General features: G+C 40.8%; 1 protein-coding gene across 1 annotated transcript in view; it reads left to right on the forward strand.

The window, feature by feature from the left end:
- Positions 1 to 20623, forward strand: part of ANTXR1 (ANTXR cell adhesion molecule 1) — a 253844-nt gene that overhangs the window by 6100 nt on the left and 227121 nt on the right. Inside the window, exon 2 of the mRNA XM_004449198.3 lies at positions 20098 to 20169. Coding sequence (XP_004449255.1) covers positions 20098 to 20169 — 72 coding nt within the window. The remainder of the gene's footprint in view (positions 1 to 20097; positions 20170 to 20623) is intronic.

A 20623-nucleotide genomic window follows, 5' to 3' on the forward strand; every position in this document is an offset into this window, starting at 1 on the left:
AGATGATGACTTAGCTAGGACAATGTCTGCTCCTAACTCCTAGCCCAGGTCTTTCCACATGTCATAGTGCTCTGTACAGTTGGGTCATAATGAGAAGCACATGGCAGCACAACTAGAGGTACTGGATGGATTCCAGGAATTAAAAGTCCCTGCGGCAGAGATTCAGTAAATGATGGTGCAAAAGGCAATTAAGTTTATTTCATTGAGGAGCTACTGCTCTGTGGTCAGATCAGCTGTGGTTGATTGAAAGCTTCAGGGACTCCAACCCCCTGCACCCTACAGAGATCAGAGATCTTGGGAGGTTAACTGATAAATCAGATGCTAAGGTGCTTTCAGGACATTTGATGATGATGCACTCAAAAAAAGTTTGGTAAATTAGTGATTTGGTCAGGTTGGACCTGATGTTTTAGATTCAACCCTGGAGATGTATTAAAACATACACGTGTGGCTTGTTTTCAGAAATACTTTGGAAGAGACCTTAAAGTAATGCAAATGCAAAATTGGATCTAAATAAGGAAAACGAAGAGTCTATTAAAAGTTACCTTGAAAATGCTAGAATAATAATTCTAAAAGGCATTAGAGAAAGGTAGTTTCTCAGGGACCAGGAATGTCTTTTTTATATTGAGACTGATTCTGTGGATGGTTTTAAATTGTCCCCAGTTAAGTTTCAGCTTTAGACAGGAACTACTAGGCCAGATAATTGTTGGTAGAACTGGTAATATGGGTCAAAATATCAAAATAAATAAGGCCAAAGTGTTTTGTTTTGTTTTGCTTTGTTTTGTGTTTCTATCTCGGTCAGCCAAGTAATTACATCTACTTTCCTTAGCTGTGGAGACCTGGTAAAACTCAGTGTCAAGTTGAGAATAGAATCCAGGAGTGTTAGAGGAAGGCGCCTGTCCTAAGATAACCTGTCATTATCTCCAAATGCTAGAGGACTCCCAGTAGTCCAGGAACAAACTCTGACATCCGTTAGTGAGATCTGGCTGTCGCATAAATGCAAATAGAATTTGCTTTATGCTAATTTGAACGTGTGTCTATTTTTGGTGTGTGGCCAGGAGATTGGATCTCTCCTCTCCCACTGATCTCTCTGCAACAAAAGACAAAGAGAGTATTTGAACATTTCCTGAAATGTTTCCCAGACATGCCAGGTTCATACTGAACAAGTAGCTGGATTTCTTCAATTTGCCTGAGCTGATTCTTTCATTCATTTGGCAAAAATACGTTCTTAATTCTGATCACATGAGTTCTCTGTTAAGCATGTCTAACACAACGCCTCTTGCATGCAATGTCCTGTTCTGGGGGCTGCAAGGAATGCAAAAGGAGCAGGAAGCAGTCCTGGACTATTTGTAGGTAGAAAGACATTAGAAGGGCTCTCGGTGGTCAAAGCTGAAGGCTTGTCCCATTGAGGATTTGGGGCAGAGGTGGGTAAGGTCAATTTTAGATCAGTAAGAAGAAGAAATCATAAGTAATATTACTGAGCTATCTCAGGCTCTGAGGCAAGCATTTTGTCTGTGTGATCCCATTCAGTCTTCACAACCACCCTAAGGTCAGTACAGTCATTATCACCATTACACACATGAGGAAACTGAAGTTAGAAGTTTAGCCAAGGTCACTCTAAGTGGTGAGACTATGCATCAAACCCAAGCCTCGCTGACTCACCATCTACGTACAAAGATGAAAAGTATCTAAACATGTAAAAGAACATTGAATCAATCGAGGTAGGTTAGGTAATGCTGTGGTATCAACCACGAAATCTCAGTGACACCGAACAAAAAAGGTCTAGTTTTTGCACATGCTACATGTACGAAGTGGATCAGCAGGACCTCTGCTTGGCGTCCTGGGCCAGCTGAAGACTTCTTGACAGCTGCTTCCACCATTGTGGCTACAAGGGAAGAAAATGCAGAAAGTCTCTTGCTGGTCATGAAATGCCCCAGCCAGAAGGGTGACCCTCATCTTTATACCCAAAATCCATGGTCCAGAACTAGTCACATGGTCTTATCCTATGAAAAAGGGAATGAAGCAGTGCAGTTTTCCCATGTGTCCAGAAGGGTATGGGCTGGCCTTAAATCCTCTACTGTAAACATATAATTAAGTATACACTGTCCTGAGGAGCTTCAGTAAGCAAAAAATGAGTAGCCACTGACGGGGGTAAGGAGATAAAACTTCTGGGAGAAGGTCAGTTTTGGGCCTTGTCTTGGATATGTGTATTAGCCTGGAATTACTGTCAGATGTGATAATTCAAATATGCCCACGAGGCAGTGATGGCTCCTGCTTTTTTCCTCCCTTTCCAGTCCCTCCTATAATGTAGATGAACCATTGCAGGGCGCAGGGGGCAAAGAGTGTACATAGCTTGTTCTTAGATAAAGTGGAAGGTAAACATGGAAATTAGACATGTTTTCCTGCCACCTAACCATTACATGAATATATTTGAAAGATAATCTCTTTTTCCATAATTTGTGGAATATAAGAGTTTCCAAAATTAAATATCAAAATTTGAAAGACTGGAGAGAGGGAGGAAGGTTGGAACACTGCAACAGCTGAGCAGAGAGGATGTCCATATACTGCAGAGGCTGATTCAGAGTTTGGAGAGTAGCTGGGTTCCAACCATTGTTTCTCAATGCTATTAGCATTTAGGGTTGGATAACTTTTCATCATAAGGGACTGCCATGTGCATTATAGAATGCCTAGCACTCCTGATCCATGCTTCTAAATGCCACTAGTCTTCCTGCTTGTTTTGGTAATCCATCAATGCTTCTACAATTTCTAAACGCCTCTTGTGGGGTGGTTCTACCTTGGTTGAGAAGTCCTGTCTAAAGTACTACAATCAGGTATGCCAATGATACTGATTCTACAGCACCCTAAGACCACATCTAAGTAGGATGAGCATTTGTCTCAAGAAAAAGTGGGGAGGTTTCAGTGATAAGAAGAGCAGTGGAAATTGTAGACTTTGAAAATGAATATGTGAAACCAATCACATCAGAACCCAAGGGGGCTGAAGCAAGCATATATATTTTGGGAAGGCTTTCCCGGTGATTGTGATATGGATTCTTCACTACCAAAATAAATCCTAAAACTGAATAGAAAGATAAGAAAACTGCCCCCCACCTCATGAGAGTCAAATGAGACTCAAGCATAAAGTTTAAAAGAACAGGCCTTGGAATCACACTTCTTGGGTTTCAAATACCAGCTCAGTCTTTCACTAAGCTTTTTGTGGCATTAGGCCAGTTATTTAGTTTCTGTGAACCTCAGTTTTTTCACCTATAAAATGAGTATAATAGTTTCTGCTTCCTGGAAGTGTTGTAAAGATCAGATCAGATCAGATCAGATCAGATTAAAACCTTTGACCAAGCATTTGGCAAATGAGTGCCCGAATGACAGATGATGATGATGGTGGTGGTGGTAATAACCACTAGAGAAGGAGGATGTTGTCCTCTGACAAAAGTCACCTCCATAGATTCCAAGCAGGTCTATATGGCCAGGGCAGCAATACACCAATTGAATTCAATATTTATTACACTGTGCTAGACTTCTGCAATTACCAAATGCTTAAGACGTGTTCCTGGCTCTCAAGGGGCTTGCAGTTTAGTAGAAGAAACAATGGGCTGGGGAAAGAGTTGGTGAAAATAATCATAGAAGAGGTGACTTTGGAGCTGAAACTTGAAAGGTGAGTAGGATTTTTCCAGATGACAAAGTAAAGGAAGGGCATTTCTGGCAAAGGAACAACATACAGGAAGACAAAGTGGCACATACTTGTGATGGGAGCATGATGGGGAGAGTGACAGGTAAAGAATCTGGAAAGAGTTTGGATTTTATGCCATAAAGAATAGATTATGATAGTAAAGGTTTTAAGGGCAAAAGTGGCAAGAGTGTATGTGTTTTGGAAATATATATATGTTACTATTATTCTTGTAGTGGCAATGAAGGAAAAGGATAAATGAAATTGGGAACTCTTTTATAGACTTGCCGAGCAATTGTATGTGATTGACTGGGAGAGGAAAGAGCTGCAATGGCAAGGAGCAGACTTCAGAAGGAAAGAGGCATTTGATGTGGACATGTTGAGTCTGAAGGGCTATGGGATTTTTGGGTGGAGATGTTGAGCAGGCAGTTGGATTTATACCCTGAAAGTGAAAATAAAGACTTGAGAGTTGTTAGTCTGCAGGGCATAGTTGAAAATGTGGCTGTGGTTAAAATCCTCCGGGAAAAGAGATGGTGTGTGAAGAGAAAGATGGTCAGGGTCCAAGAGGGATGCCAAGATGATGGGCTGGACAGAGGAAGAGACTCCTCTAAAAGGAGCTGAGATGAAGCATAGGAGCAGTAGGAAGAGAACAGCTGAGAACTGTACCTTTGAGGCAAGGACACTGAAACATTCTCTAGATTGGCCTCTTTGCCTCCTTACTTTACTGCCACCCCTGCCCCCAATCTCCTTGTGTTCTCAGTACTGGTACCCGTTTGATCTTTTAGAACACAGATCTCTAATCTTGATACTACTTTCCCCATCCCCCAACCCTTTCTCTTTAAAACTTCTGAAGTGCCTTCAAGTTAAAGTATAAACTCTTTAACAAGATATTCAAGAAGGTGTTCTTGCTCAGGTCACTGTGTTTTCCCAAGGTGAACTCTTATCACAACATGCACCCTTGTACTTTGCAACCAAACTGTCTTCACAGTTCCCTGAACTAACCCTTGAGCTATAATGCCTTTCCATGCTCCAATATAAAGTGCTCAGAACAGAGTAGAGCACATAGGAAGTGCTCATTAAGTGTTGATTATTATTAAATGGCTATAAATATAAAGTGCTCAACCCAAGGCCGACTGCTTAGTAAGTAGTCAGTGAAAGTCAAGTGTTGTAATTATTCATCTTTACAGAGTCAAAAGGACTTAACAGGCATTAAAAATTTTTGTTTGCTGGATTCATGAATGGCATATTATATAGGTCCAGCAGAATGAGAACTGAGAAAAGGCTATACCTTTAGCAGAAATAAAGGCACTGGTGACTTTTAGAAGTGCTCTTTCAGAGCATGATAACTGCAGAAACTAAAATTTAATGAAACAAGGGCTTAATGAGAGATGAGAAAGTAAAGAAAGTTTGTTTATGACAGAGAGTCAGTTTCTCCCACAGCCTTTTTCCCCACAATCATCTAAAACTGCCCCACCCTCCAAAAAGAGAAAGTCTTAAGGGAAGCCTGTATCAGGTCCAGAGACTAAAGGGCAGTGATGATAGCATGCCGCAAACTTATAAGACATTATACTAGAATCAAAGCAGATGACTGAGTTTGAAGTGATCCAGGGCCTACTTTCAACTCTGTTGCCACGTTGTTGAAAATTATGTAGAGGAAGATTTTGGAGGGACCCATGAACAGCACTAAATCTGGATGTGAGTGCTGGGTGAAGAGTGGGACATGAGAGCGATGGGAACTATCCTCTTGGAGCCTGTTACCAATCAGCGGTCCTGGGCGGGAGAAGGGAAAATTAAACCACAAAAGAGAGAGACCTTGAAAACCCAGCATCTTCATGACAGTGATTCTATTCAGAGTTTCCCAGTCCTTCCCATAGATCCTGGGTCTCTCAGCAGGCAGAGTTCTGTCTTTGATTGCATGGACTCCTCTGATGCCCTAGGGGTCAGGAATGCGGCCAGCTCCACAATGCGAACGTAGAGCAGAGACCTGACCAAGATAAACCTCCGAATGGCAAGTTGGAGTTGATGTCGGCATGTCTAAAACTAACAAATACACTTTGTGAGGATGAAGTTCTTTGTGGGAAAGGACTAGGGTCCACTCCCCCCTGACTGATGGAACAGTAACATCGGCCTGCTTGATCCATCAAGTCTTACAACTCTCTTCTCTTCTCAGGGAAGACTGGAAGAGTGGGAAGACCAAAAGCACTCTATGTGGAGAGCAAATAGTAGACTTAGAGGTCCACATACACCTTTCTGCATTCAAGGACGAAAATAGGGCCTGCTAAATTTTAGTGACTTAAAATAAGCCAATAAACAAAATTCCTGATGTGGAAGAGGAACATATTTATGAAAAGTTTTTCCAAAGGGAAGAGACCAGTTTTAAGCACTGTGTGTTTTTTGATGTCAATAAAATTAAACTGTTTGATTTTTTTGTTTTTCTTTTTAACACATTTTCATTTGTAAAAGGAGTTAAAAATGAAATGAGAAGACAAGGGAGCTAGAACAGTTAAGGAAATGTAAAATACTATGGAAAATTTAAAGCAATATATAAGAACCCAGTAAAGAGAAGAACTGACAAGATAGGAAATGAAATAAAGGATGAGAGCATCTTTCAGAAATTCTCACAATTTAAAGAAAAAAAAAATAGGATAGATAAAAGTGATGAGAGAGAATATGGTATGGTAAATAGGAATGACAAAAAGATATACAAAATACCAGATAATTTGGGTTACTAAAGTATAGTCCAGCAGAAATGTTCAAAGATTTAATAGAAGTAAACTTTTCTGAGAAAATTTGAAAATTCAGATTGAATAGATTTATCAAGTACAAGTCAAAATTAACTAATCCATTAAAAGAAACCAATACTTAAAACATTTCCTGAAATTTTTTAATTTCAAAATTTTTAAATTCAAGAAGAATTTTATGAACAGGAAGAAAACACAGGTTACCTACAAAGGCTCTGCAGTATTAAATGGTGGTAAATACTGATGGATACAATTTGTGACCTAAAATGGTATACCTACTCAAGATGTCACTTACATGTGAAGAAAACAGAGAGAGACATTTTCAGATAGATATGAATTCTCCTAGGAAGAGGAGTAGGAGTAATTTTCTTCAGGAAGTTAACCAAAAAGTAAATAAAGATTTTTAAAAAAACACTTAAAATGTAATAGTTACTATATAAAAAAATAGCAATGACCATTGAGGACATTTAAACAAATATGTGTCTAATTAGTATTCTTAGTAAATTTTGAGATGAAATGGCATCAACAACAAAAAAAGAGCAGTCAGTCATGAGAAAGTAATAAGTTGAAAATAGCAAGCTTTTAGAGAGAAAATATGCTATTTTTGAATATTCAAATCCATTGGAAGGAATATTGCAGAAAGCAGATTAAAGCCATCTGAAAACAAGTTTAGAAGCTTTTCCTAGAACTCAAGAAGAAATAATTCAGGAATTAAAATTTAAGAGACAAGGAATCAGTAATTAAGACAAGAAGCAGGACAATACAATACTTATATGTAATAAGATTTCTAGGAGGCAAAACTTTTTTTTTTTAAAGACTTGTTTTTTAATTTCTCTCCCCTTCCCTACCCCCCAGTTGTCTGCTTTCTGTGTCCATTCACTGTGTATTTTTCTGTGTCCACTTGTATTCTTGTCAGCGGCACCATGATCTATGTCTCTTTTTGTTGCATCATCTTGCTGGGTCAGCTCTCCATGTGTGTGGACCCACTCCTGGACAGGCTGCACTTTTTTCACGGAGGGTGGCTCTCCTTACTGGGCACACTTCTTGCCCGTGGGGCTCTCCTACATAGGGGACACCCCTGCGTGGCAGGGCACTCCTTGTGTGGGCCAGCTTCACCACACAGGTCAGGAGGCCCTGGGTTTGAACCTTGGACCTCCCATGTGGTTGGTGGATGCTCTATCCATTGAGACAAATCCACTTCCCAAGGAGGTAAAACTTTTAAATGTTTACCATCCATATACACTCGCTGAAAAAATTACTTGAAAATATTGACATCAGAATTGTAAAATGTTAGAAATAAAGTATTAGAAAAAGACATGGAATAAAAAAAAAAAGAAGTGGCCCAAGAAACACTGTCATAACAATGTTATCAATGAGGTTATGTAGTAAATTATAAAACTTTTAAGAATGGATTCTCAACAGAGAAAGTGAAAAATTCAAACAAATAATACTTAAATTTCAAATTACATAAACAAAATCTGGGATGTAGGGGGAGTATATTTGCAGGATAACAAAACTTATTCATTTACATATACAAGAAAATATATTAATAGTTTAATTTTAGCTTCCAAATGCCTTTTTTTCACAAATCAATATATTGTAATGGGAAGAGGGGAAATCCCTATATTTTGAAAGAAGGTGTTACACATAGTCCAGCTTGGTGATTTTTAAAATGTTAAATCTTTCCGTTTTTGCCCTTCCTCACTCCAGGAATCCTAGTATTTCAGGGGGGCTGCTTTGTCCTTCTGAGCTGATCCTTTGGTTTTAGACCATTTGGTTTCGTGCAAAGTTCTCAAGTCTCCAAGTAACAGAAAGTTTCAGTGCTAGTTCCAGAAAACAGAAAAGGATGGAGAGTTCCCCATTCTATTTTAGGAAGCTAGCATATGTTGAATATTTATCAGAGATGGCATGTGCATACACAAATTTTACAACTAACTTTGAAAAACTTTTTATTTTGGAATAATTTCAAATTTACAGGAAAATGTCAAAAAATTATGCAAACCCCAAATAGAAGAACTCCAATGAACCCCCAGACTCCCAGACACCCAAATCCATCAACTTCAACATTTTGCCACCCTTGCCACATCTTTCCATCTGTCTACCCATCATCTATCCACCTGTCTATCCATCCATCCATCCGTCCATCCACCCATCCACCCATCTTCAGCACACTTGAGAGCAGGCTGCATGCATGACACTCCTTGAACACATAATACCTACATACACATTTCCTATGAGCTAGAATACCCACCCACCCATGCAATCATCTTAAGTGCAGTTAGCAAGGCCAAGAAATTTAACATTAATATAAAGCTTACATTTTATATTTCAATTTTTTCTTATGTCCCAATAATGTCCTTTTGAGCCTTTTAGCCTCCATTTCTAGATCCCATTCTGTTTCATGTATTGCATTTAATTGTCATTCTCTCTCTTTAGTTTATCTTTCTTTTTTGACTGTGGAAGCATATATACAACATAAATCTTCCCATCCCAACTCCTTCCAAATGTACCATAGTGTATTAATTCACATTTACAATGTTGCAGTACCCTCACTACCATCCATTACTAGAACTCTCCCTTCACCCCAAAAAAGAAACCCTAAACTCATTTTGCATTAATTGTCTATTGCCTCTGTTCTCCACCCCTGGTAACCTATACTCTACTTTCTCTATGAGTTTGCATATGCTCTGATATTTTCTTTTTGGTTACCATGGGGCTTACATTTGATACCCTAAATATATATCTCTCAATCGCCCTACTTTTTTGTAGTTCTTTTCACAAATTATGTATTTATGTATTATGAGTTTAAAACTATTGGTTTATCATTACATTTTATGATCTGCCGTTTAGATCCTGCAGGAAGTAAAAGGTGGAGTACAATAGTGCTGGAACTTATTTTTATCCATGTCCTTATCTTTACCAGAGATTTATTTCTTCATGTGGCTTCAGTCAGTTGTCTCAATCAGCAGAACAACTCCCTTTAGCATTTCTTGTAAGGTCGATCTAGTGGTGATGAAGTCCCTCACATTTTGTTTATCTGGGAATGTCTTAAGCCCTCCCTCATTTTTGAACGACAGTTTGCCAGATATAGTATTCTTAGTTGGCAATTTTTTGCTTTCAGCACTGTAAATATGTCTTCCCACAGCTTTCTTGACTCCTTGGTGTCAGTGAGAAATAGGCAGTAAATCTTATTGAGGCTTTCTTGTACATGGCATGGTGCTTCTCTCTTGCAGCTTTCAGAATTCTCTTTATCTTTGGCATTCAGCAATTTGAGAATAACATGGCATGCTGTGGGTTTTATTTGGGTTTATTCTGTTTGGAGTTTGTTGAGATTCTTGGATATGTATATTCATGTATTTCATTAAATTTCAGAAGTTTTCAGCTATTATTTCTTTGAGTATTCTCTCTGCCCCTTTCTCTCTTCTTCTTCTGGGACTCCCACAATGAATACTTTGGTTTGCTGGATGGTGTCCCACAAGTTTCTCAGGCTCTGTTCACTTTTCTTCCTGCTTTCCTCTTTCTGCTCCTCAGACTGAATGATTTCACATAATTTTATCTTCAGGGTTCACAGATTGTTTTGTTTTTTTTTGCCAGTTCCATTCTGCCCTCCATGTCCTCTTGCTAACAATCCCTTGCCGCAGGCAGCACAACTTGAGGGCTTTCCCACAGCGTCTGTAGGAGAGCTCTGGGACAGCGAGTCCCTCCCGCCACCCCCAGACAGACTGGACCAGACGTGCCTGCGCCCGCCGGCCAGGGTCCTCCGCTGGGAGCGCTGCCGGCCCCGCGGGCACCAGCGATCTCACCCCTTTCAAGCGGCCTTTTGCTTGATTCTGCCCCTTTACCCGTCACTGCAGCCCTTCAGCTGTTTTCTGGAGCTTTCAGAGGTTGTTTCTGCCAGTTCTTGCCAGTCGTTCAAAGCTTCCGTGTGGGACGTAACCTTGAAGCTCTCGCTCCGCCATCTTAATCAGGGCCGGTCAGGAACAACTTTTGAGTAAAAACTTTAAATCCTAAATTAAGCATCGTTAACACAAGACCCACAGTGTAGTAAAGGAATAACATACTAAGCACAAGTAAAATTTATCCTGGGAATGCACGGGTACATCAATATTTAGGAAATATATTAAGATAACTCCCATTTATTGTAATCTCACGATTGAAAACCACATTATCTCAGCAGAATCTGAAAAGAATCTCTCTGAATATTTAAGAGTTCAAAGGAGAGAGACAATATGAATAATAATTAATGAGGCTGATTTTAAAAATGTGTTTTGAACCCTATACTCTACAGAGAATAAACTTCCTTTCAAGTGCCCATGCAATATTTATTAGGTAACAAAGAATGTCTCAATATATATCTCAAGGCACAATTTTTACTGTCTACATTCTCAGCAATAAATAACAGGAAATGAATTAAAAAGTAGAGCAAAAAAACCAGATTTTTCTATTCTCTTGCCATGGGGAGAACATGACAATGAATACAGGAATTGGTAAAAAACAAGACTGAAAGGAAAAGATTGTTTAGGACAGTGTTTGGCCAACTGTGGCCTGCTGACCATTTTTGTAAATAAAATTTTATTGTAGCACAGCCATACTCATTTTGTGTATGTCCTGTCGATGGCTGCTTTTGTGCTACAACAGCCAGGTTAAGTAGTTGCCACAGAGACTGTATGGTTTTTGGAGCCTAAAATATTTACTATCTGGCCCATTACAGAAAAAGTTTGCTGATCCCTGGACTAAGGAAACATTTGTACCCCAATAGAAAATGGACAAAGAATATGGCACCAGGACCAGCTTCTCCGGCTTGTGACCTGTGGTGTCTCCCAGACTCCCAGGTAGAGGGACCTTGTACCTGGCTTAATGTTCCTGTGTTGCTGTCATACAAGTCTTAATAATTCATGAGCAACAGGCCCTCCTTCCCCCCCGCCCCCCACTGGGCCCTGCAAATTTTGAAGCTTTTCCTAATTAAAGCACAATATTTTTAAAACAAAGAAAATCAAATGCGCCATAAATATGGGGGGGGGGGGAGGGGAAACAACTTCTGTGGCACATAATTAAATACATGTAAATTAAAACTATAATGAAAATCCATTTTCATTTATAAAACTTGTAAGTATTTCAGAAAGGGATAATTCTGAGTGTAGGTGAAAGGGAAATAAAGGAGCATTTCATGCCTGGTTCCTGGAAGTTTAATAATGGGGAGGGGTGAATTGAGTAAAGCAGCCACCATGCACTGGGTGGTCACTGTGTTCTAAGCAGAACACTTTGCAACCTACAAACATTATTGTAATGGTATAAAACAGTATTTAGGAGACAGATACCATCATCCGCACTGTACCATCATTCCCACTGCATAAAGGAAGAAGGTGAAGTGTAAGAAAGTGAAACATCTTGTTCAAATATCACACAAGTAAGTGGAAGAATAGAAGTTTGAACCCACGTTAGGCATCAACTGTGTGCATAACCACTGATCTGAAGAGCCTCAAGAGTAAATTGTTCCCACATTTTGCAAGGAGGGCAGTGTGTTCATAGCCATTGTGGTGGCCTGGAATTATGTACCCCAGAAGAACATTCTTAATCCATTTCCGTATGTGTGAGCCAATTGGAAATAAGACCTTTTGAAGAGGTTACATCAGTTAAGATATGGCCCAAATGAATCAGGATGGATCCTAATTCTATTACTAGAGGCCTTAGAGAGAAGACCACAAAGAGAGAAGCCATAGGCAGAAGCCAGAAGTCAACAGAACCTGGAGGAGAAAGGAGAAGACATCACCATGGGCAATGCCATGTGGTGGAAAAGCCAAAGAACCCCAAAGACTGCCAAGCAGACAGATCAACCAGACAAAAAATATCAACCAGGAGAAAGCAAGCCTTCTAGCCTCTGAAACCATGAGCCAACAAATTACTGTTGTAAAACCAACCCATTGTATAGTGTTTGTTTTAGCAGCTGGGAAACTAATACAGCTCTCAAATGTTTTAGAAATTTTTATAAATTTTAACCCAGAAAGTCTATTCCTAGGAATTTAGCGAAATAGACAAATATATGTCTCAAGTTAGAAAAATTTACTCTCACTAACTCAGATTTTAAAAATTGAGATTTGCAAAGCTTCTTTTCTGATCCTTCCAAGATCCTTCTTGCTGGGTACAGTTGTATTGGGTGAGAAGAGGCAACTTTCTTCCAAAATGGAAAACAGCCTAATGCAAGAATTTAAGCAGTCACTAAATGTCAGTCTTTTGGATTTTGCTCCCCACTTCTCTTGCTCATGCATCTGTATGTTTGAGGGGGGCTTTGTGTGTCCTCGTGGCATGTGCATGGAGGGAGCCTCTGACTTTTCTGGCAATCACAGTAACGTCCCTGGTCTGGACATGGTTACCTGGCTGGCATTCTTAGGTCATGTTGGTGGTGTTGGCTGGTGACCCGTGGGACTCACCATGGAGAGACTCAGAAGAAAGTCTCTGCTCTCTCTGGAGATCTTTGGAGACCATGACTGGCCCTCAACCCAGCCCTGGCCTTGGTGGCCCATCTGCACCCCACCTGTCATCAAGATGAACCTCCCGGCTGGCTCTCACCTCAGCCACCCATTCCCATGTGGGAGCTTCTGGCTTCATACATGCCCTAGAAGAGCCAAGGGTGTCTCAAGAAAACTAAACATTGGCCCTCCTTCTGCCCAACCAGAGCCTGGCTTACCTTGGTGTGGGACAGTCTGTAGGATGAATGCCTCCCGGAGACCCAAACATGAATCCTGTCCCTGTGCCAAGAAGAGGTGAAGGGTCCCATATATCTCTCCTACACACCTCTTTGCTCTCTATTGTCTCCTCATAAGTCTCAGATACAAGAGGGGAGGGGGAAGCTTCCTCATTACCTCTACCCTCAGGCATGGATTTCTGCATTGACTAACACAAGAGGAAATTATATCTTCCCCCTAGTACTATCTGAATCCTTTAGGTTTGGTTCTTGAAGTGCTTAAAAGAAATTAAAAATTCTTCTTTTTGACAAAGTTTTGTTTGCAAACCTGTTATCTTGCTGCAAAATCATATTTCAAATCTCAAATGTTTTTTTCCTCTTTGCATCTCTGCTGGATTAAGCAGTTTTATTTCTTGATGGAGCACACACACAATACTTACACATAACTAACCAAAAGTGATTTTTTTTTAATGTAACTACCTCCTTTTACTGTATGTAATATATTCTGATGTTTCTATTCTATTTCATTTTTTAAGATTGACAACATCCCACTCATATGATTTCCCACATCACTAAGGGGTTGCATTCTACCACTTAATCGTTGGTTTCATAGTCAGTAGTTGGATTGACTAAAGGAGAAACTCATCACAAATCAGTGGGTTTGGGGTTGGGTTCTCCATAACAGAGACCCGAACAGGGTGGGGTAGCCACATACTCAAAGTACAGAGCTCAGTGGCATGATTTGTGTCCTGACTGATATATGGAAATGTTGGAATGGAAGCAAGAGTCAAGGTCAACCTGTGAGCAGGAGGTAGGCATGCTATGACAACAGTCAGTAATAGGAGGGCGAGGGCTAAAGAGCTGGAACAGGTTTCAGACTCCAGACAGTCAGGGTGCAGTGTGTAGTTAGGAAGAAGGAGAGGAAGGAAAGGAAGGAGTTGGGGAGAGAAGTTCAGGGGCCCAATGGCAAATGAGCCTAGGCCCTTGACAGCAGGATGAATTAGTGGTGCCTGAGGCTGCTGAGCATACCCATACCCTTCCATAGGCTGGGACCTGGCTGAGACACCAAGAGCATCAGTGACTTAAGGGTGGAGCTAAGGAAAAGCAGCACTGCCATTGTATCATTTCCATTCTTGGAGCCACTGAGCTCTACCGGAATTCTAGACTCCTGGGTGATAGTTCCTGCTGAGAGCTCTCTGTTCCTCTTTCAGTATATTCTAACCCAAGGGCGGGGGTGCACGATTTAAACTCACGAATTTGGCCAGCTTGATTCCTTCTGCCTCTGGTTATATGTGTGGCTAATGGAAAGAGCCCGTGTTTTCTAAGGAGCTTAACCACAGGGACGTTTGGAAACTCACACAAACACATAAGAATGCATTTCAGAGGACAGATCAGAATGCAATTCAGAGTTCTTATTTTGCTCCTACTTTTTGCATATTAGGCCCTTGGAAGTAACTGAGCGGTAATCAGAGGACAGTAGCCAGGCTACCTGCAGAATCCCTTGCTGGGAACATAGAACAAGTGCAATGTAACAAAAATTCTTGACCACATTTCAAACAATGGAGAAAACCCAGAAAAACAAAAACATGTAAACACTCTGGAGTTGTCCCCAAAAGTTGTTACCTCCTTCTAGGACTAGTAGTGAGGAATGGTGGCCTTGCCTCCATGTGGCAAGCTTCTCCAAAGCTAAGTTTGAGAAGAAGGTGTAAGAGGGCATTGAATCCCAGGATTCCAGAAGACATCCTGGGAGGCAACTTGAATTCCAAATTTTGCTGAGATCTATACTTGAGGAACAGAGGCACAAAACTCCAAGGAGGGTCCTGGACCCTCCACACTATCCCGATACCAGACTGGCTATAGAATGTCTTCAGGGGCTGGAACCACATTTCAGTTAGGATTTAACTGACTCAAATCAGGAGCCTTTCACTGACACTGATTTCTAAAATGTGGGCACCACAGTTCTCTGTGACTGTAGTTTGCCCAGCAATTGAATGTTAAAAGCAATTCTGAAAATTCTGGAAGAAAAAATCCACAGCAGGGGAGCAGATGTGACTCAAGCAGTTGAGCACCTGCTTCCCACATGGGAGATCCCGGGTTCAGTTTCTGGTACCTCCTAAAAACTAAACAAACAAACAAACAACACGCAATCAAACAAAAAACCAACTTGGGAGCTGATGTGGCTCAGTGGTTGGGTGCCAGCTTTCCACATATGAGGTCATGGGTTCAGTCCCTGGCCCTGGTACCTTAAAAAAAAAAATCCACAGCAGAGTCCAGTGGAACACTTTCCCATACAATTTCTATTTGGGCTCAGAAGGAGATATTATTTGTATGTTGGGACTTTTTAAAACAATGGCTGGATGAGCCTGCTGATATCGGGACTGGAGAGCTAGAAGTTAAGGTCATTAACTCTTAAACAGATAGGCATAATAAAAAGGAGGTTCAGGGTGGAGAGAAGCTGGACTTGAGTTCTCTGCCACTTCCCCAGTCAACACCCTGTCTCTCCTGGCAGTGAGCATGAGTTCACTCAGGTCTTCAAGGCTGAGAGGAAGCTGAAGGTCTGAACATGGGCATGCCATCCTGGATCAGTTCTTTCGGTAGTAGCCATTTGGGCAGTTTCCTTACCAGGAAATCAGTTCACAAGGCCAAACATGCATGAGACCTGCAAGTTTTAACAGATAATCCAACTAAGTGAAAGACACAGCATATCCATTCCTATGGGAGAGTTCTCAGTTCAAGGATAAGAAGTCTAGCTGGGCTCGTGGGTGGTGGTGAGGCAGGGGAGATTGCAGTGGCACTCGGCAGGCAAGCCTCTTACTGTGGGGGATTTGAGTTAAAGGGTAAAGAACAGCACAAAAACAAGCTCAGCTACATGCTGAAACTAGTAAATGGCTCAATACTCTTTCCTTTTCCATCTTGGGTATGATCAGAGGTTGCATATATGGGTTATGAAGGCTCAGTAACCAGGACTAGAAGGATTCCAAAAGGCAAATCCAAACAACCCTATATTCTGCTACTTCTTTAGAAGGTGAGGCTCCTTAGAATCCCAGAATAACCCAGAGGAGACAAAATCAGTTTTGTTCCCAGAATCTTAGGAGATTATGTTCATCCTCAGTGCTTGAGGAGGCAGGTTATGTACATCTCGAATGTAGCCCAAGAGGGTATATTTTGGTCAAAGCTTAAATAACTATATGAAGAATGATTCATATATATATATGAGACAGAAAACCCTCAATGAAAGGGCAGCTATTAGCAGAGATGGGATGGGAGAAACAAGCCAGTTACTATCTCCTTTGTCTTAGAGGTCTCATTTTATTTTCTACTTGAGGAAACTTGGCATCTTGTGAAACATAGCACCGGCCCATTAGCAAGAAAGTTTTCCAGATGGATCCAGACTTTCCTCATCACTCGAAGATATTTTTTTGGATCTTCTCCTATATCTAGCATCAATAAATCAGACGAGTACCAAAAGTCTATAAATTTTATGTCAGTCCTGTAGAGGAATAGTGAAAATGAAATGTTTTAAGACAAAAGAAAGCTTAAAATATTGTTGGATGCCCCTGATTAATAAAGGAATGCATTTTGATTTGTGTCTGTGAAATAGAGCCAATCCTAGAGAATACACAAATAGGAAGCCCCAAAGAAGTTACTCCCAAACCCCTGCTCCTTAAGGAGGCAGCCAGTATTAGTTCCCCCCAAATCTAGTTCAAATCTCCATTTCACCAATACTATTTTGCCTCCCCTCCCAGGGCTGTTCTACTGATGAGATAACCCAGGCATGATGTGGGGAGTTAAGGCGGTTCCTCTCTACACATTGTACTCTACTCCTCAGCAACCAAAAGTACAGAGGTTAACTGTCCTGGTTATATAGTCCAGAAAACAGTACTGCATTTCAGAAGTGGGGCATAGATGACTAGTTTTGAAGGAAACCTCTTGTAGAATGCTGGAATGGATGATGACTTAAAACCAGTCTCATGGTGCTTCTTCTGAGGCACCTGGACAGCCTTGGGCCGTATCTCCCAGACCCTCTGTGGACCAGAGCATCCATCCCATGGCTGAAGGAGAGCAGCTAGGACCAGATGTGTAGATGTAAAGTATACAGCTGAATCCCGTTCTGCAGGATGACTGGCATCCTGAAGAAAGAGGATTTCTAAAGCTGTCAAAGTCCCGGTCTAGGGCTTGCAGTTCTGGCGAGCTCTTGGGAGACTCAACTGCCGTCTAACTCACAACCGATATCTACTGGTGATGATTAGGTAGGCCCAGTCACTAAGGAGCTCTGCTCTAGAATCAGTGACCTATCTGGGCATACCCCTCAGGTTCAGATGAGGTCACAGGAATTGTCTGGAGCCATCTGAGTTCCAAACCCAGGCTGCTTATCCAAGCTGAGGTGGGACAGGTGATGGCCAGGTGTTAAATGGTCAGGAGGCATTCCTGAGCAATGGAGGCTTCTCCTTTCCATGATCTTCCATCTTCCACTAAACAGGTAGATACCAGAGAGGCACATGCCCTTAGGACCCTCACAAGAGCAGCTTGGAGAAAAAGTGTTTGCAGCCCAATATCAGAAGAGGATGATAGAAACATGTACAAGGTGCCCTGAGAACATGGTGCAGGGACAGTGAGTCCTGTCTGTGTTGGTCAAGTGCAACAGGAAGAGTCTGAGCTGAGTTTTGAAGGATGAGTAGGAGTTTGCCAGTGTGGAGAGTCTCAGAAGCAGATGGAAATGGCCAAGAGATGAGGAACTGGAAAAGTTTGTTTTGACAGGTGGACCCCCTGCCCTCCCCAGCTGTCCCTACTTCTCTGCCTCCTCACCCCTTACTCTTGGTCTCTGTGCTACTGCCACATGAAACTGCTTGCTCTGGCCCACATGCAGCCTGCACGCTTATGCTTCAGTACTTTACACCTTGGCTTCCTCTACCTGTCCTCCAAAACCCAGATTAAATAGCATCCCCTCTTCAGAGCCTTCACCTCCAGAGCAAGTCATTCCCTGTTCTTCAACCACAGTGGTTGTCATGATATATTACGTTTTAATTCATCTGTCTTCCCCACTCAACTAACAGTTCTTGGAGAGAAAGCACTATTTATTATCATCTTTGCACCTAGGGCAGCAAGAATAGTGCTGGACAATAATTTATTTTTGCAAATAATAAAAAATACAAGATCTAAAGTATAATTACCCTGCTGCTGGTTATGCCAAATACTGTACCAAATTAGCCAAAGTAAGGTTCAAGTTCATTACAAAAAAATATAATTGTATTACATACCTCTAAATATGTGGAAAGACCCAGGCCTGGATCCCTATTTTTTGATTCGTTGTACAATGGTTTCTAGAACAATTAGAAATCCAACAGCCAATTAGAATTTTTTTTTCCAATTAGAAATCTATTGCCACAGCATCATTTTTGAAGGATCTAGTCTCTCTCTCCACTCTCTTTCACTATATAGCAAGATCTCACATCTGTTGCAGTTTAATTTTGAACACTCTAGGCTATTTCATTGACCATATCACTATATCATGTTTCAGGTATATAAATAGAGTCATTATATCTGATAAGATATGTTCTATACCCTTCATCCTTTTCAGAATTGCTTTGATTACTTTTAGACCTTTAATCTTCATTTCATTTCTAAAATCAGTTTTTAGGTTTCACACAAAATCCTTTTCAGAATTTTATTTGAAATTTAATTGAAGTTTTAGAATAACCTGGGGAAGGTGATATCCTTATGATATGGCATCCTTTGGTGTATGATTATAACTTATTGTGTCATTTTTGTTCAGGTCAGATAAACATCATTTCTGGATATGGGTGAAGAGTTGTAATCAGGGTATAGAAAAAGAAATTATCCTCATAGAGATGGAATATACCCAACCAGAATGAGGATTCTTAGGAATATTGTACCATGAAAAGGAAGGGATAAAATCTACTACACAGAGATTCTTCTTAAATATCTATAAAATAGTCTGAACCAGAGAAAATATAGCAACAAATGACTTTCTAGAAGTAAAAATTAAGGTAGATGAGTGCCTACAAAATAAAAGTAATCTGAGACCAGTGGAAATATTTGCAGTACAAAATGTCGGAGTAGAAGGAACAAATTCTAACCTCAGTGATTATTAGAATGACAGGCAAAAATGCCGAGCTTGGCTGAACTAGATACCTAAGTGAAAGGGAAGAGGCATCTTAGCTACACAAAAGAGTGAGTTAGAATAGAAAGAACTGATATGAAGCCGTTGCAACAGACTAAGGAAGAGCATTATAGAATATACTCACATGCTGAGTGAAGGAATAGTAAGTGGCATCAATGAAACAGAAGTCAGACTTGGGAAATAATTTAATTTCTAAAATTCTATGATTCCATATGATTCTAAACTAGAGAAATGGTTTCTAATTGTTTTTTTTTTTGGTAAGAGAACTCCTTCTAATATGATGAAATGCTCTGGGAAGCTGATTTCTCTCCCCGCCCCCATTGTCTGCTCTCTGTGTCCATTCACTGTGTGTTCTTCTGTGTCCACTTGCATTCTGGTCAGTGGCATTGGGAATTTGTGTCTCCTTTTGTTGCATCATCTTGCTATGTCAGCTCTCTGTGTGTGCAGCACCACTCCTGGGCAGGCTCACCTTGCGGGGCGCACTTCTTGTACATGGGGCTCCCCTATGCGAGGGACACCCTGCGTGGCATGGTACTCCTTGTGCATGTCAGCGCTGCATGTGGGCCAGCTCACCACACAGGTCAAAAGGCCCTGGGTTTGAACCCTGGACCTCCTTTATGGTAGGTGGACACTCTATCAGTTAAGCCACATTCGCTTCCCATGAGGGTAGTTTTTAACAAAAGTTTTAAGAACTCTAGCATTAAATCTAAACACCCTTTCAAATAATTTCCCAAGTTATAGAAGTTTCAGGTAGGAAGTCCAGTTAATGGATAGGTCAAATGTAAAATAATAGAATAATACAAGGTAAAGAAAAGCCAACAACTGAGTTAAACAATACCTGCTTTTGTTTTCCTAGGTCAGGAAGTGTGCTGCATCACTGGAATGAGATCTATTACTTTGTGGAACAGCTGGCCCATAAATTCATCAGGTGAGAAACAAAATTTACTTATTTCATTTGTAGTTCTTTGACACAAGTGAAACCAGGCCATGGTTGCTATTCTTTTAATTACTAATTACTTCAGGGATGATATTTGCAAAAGATCTAGGACCAGGAAGGTTTACTTTGTTTTAATTTTTGCCACATACTACAGTAACTTTTGGCTTTGTATTTTCAGGAGGAACCAGCCTTGATTATAAAATCAAAATATTAATTTTTCTCTTCCCTTGTCAAATAATATATTCTTATGAAAAGATCATTCACCTTTTTTCTTTCACAGTACATCACCCTGGGACCAAGCACACATTCTAGCTGGACTTTTGTGTAGCGTGACCAGCCTCATCACAGTTAGCCTGGAACTTGCCTGGTTATAGCACTGAATGTCCCATGTCCTGGGAAACTCCTCAGTCCCAGGTAAACCAGGAATTTTGTGCAAAACTGTCCC

This window comes from Dasypus novemcinctus, chromosome 17, assembly GCF_030445035.2.
Source record: "Dasypus novemcinctus isolate mDasNov1 chromosome 17, mDasNov1.1.hap2, whole genome shotgun sequence".
In the NCBI taxonomy this organism is placed as follows: domain Eukaryota; kingdom Metazoa; phylum Chordata; class Mammalia; order Cingulata; family Dasypodidae; genus Dasypus; species Dasypus novemcinctus.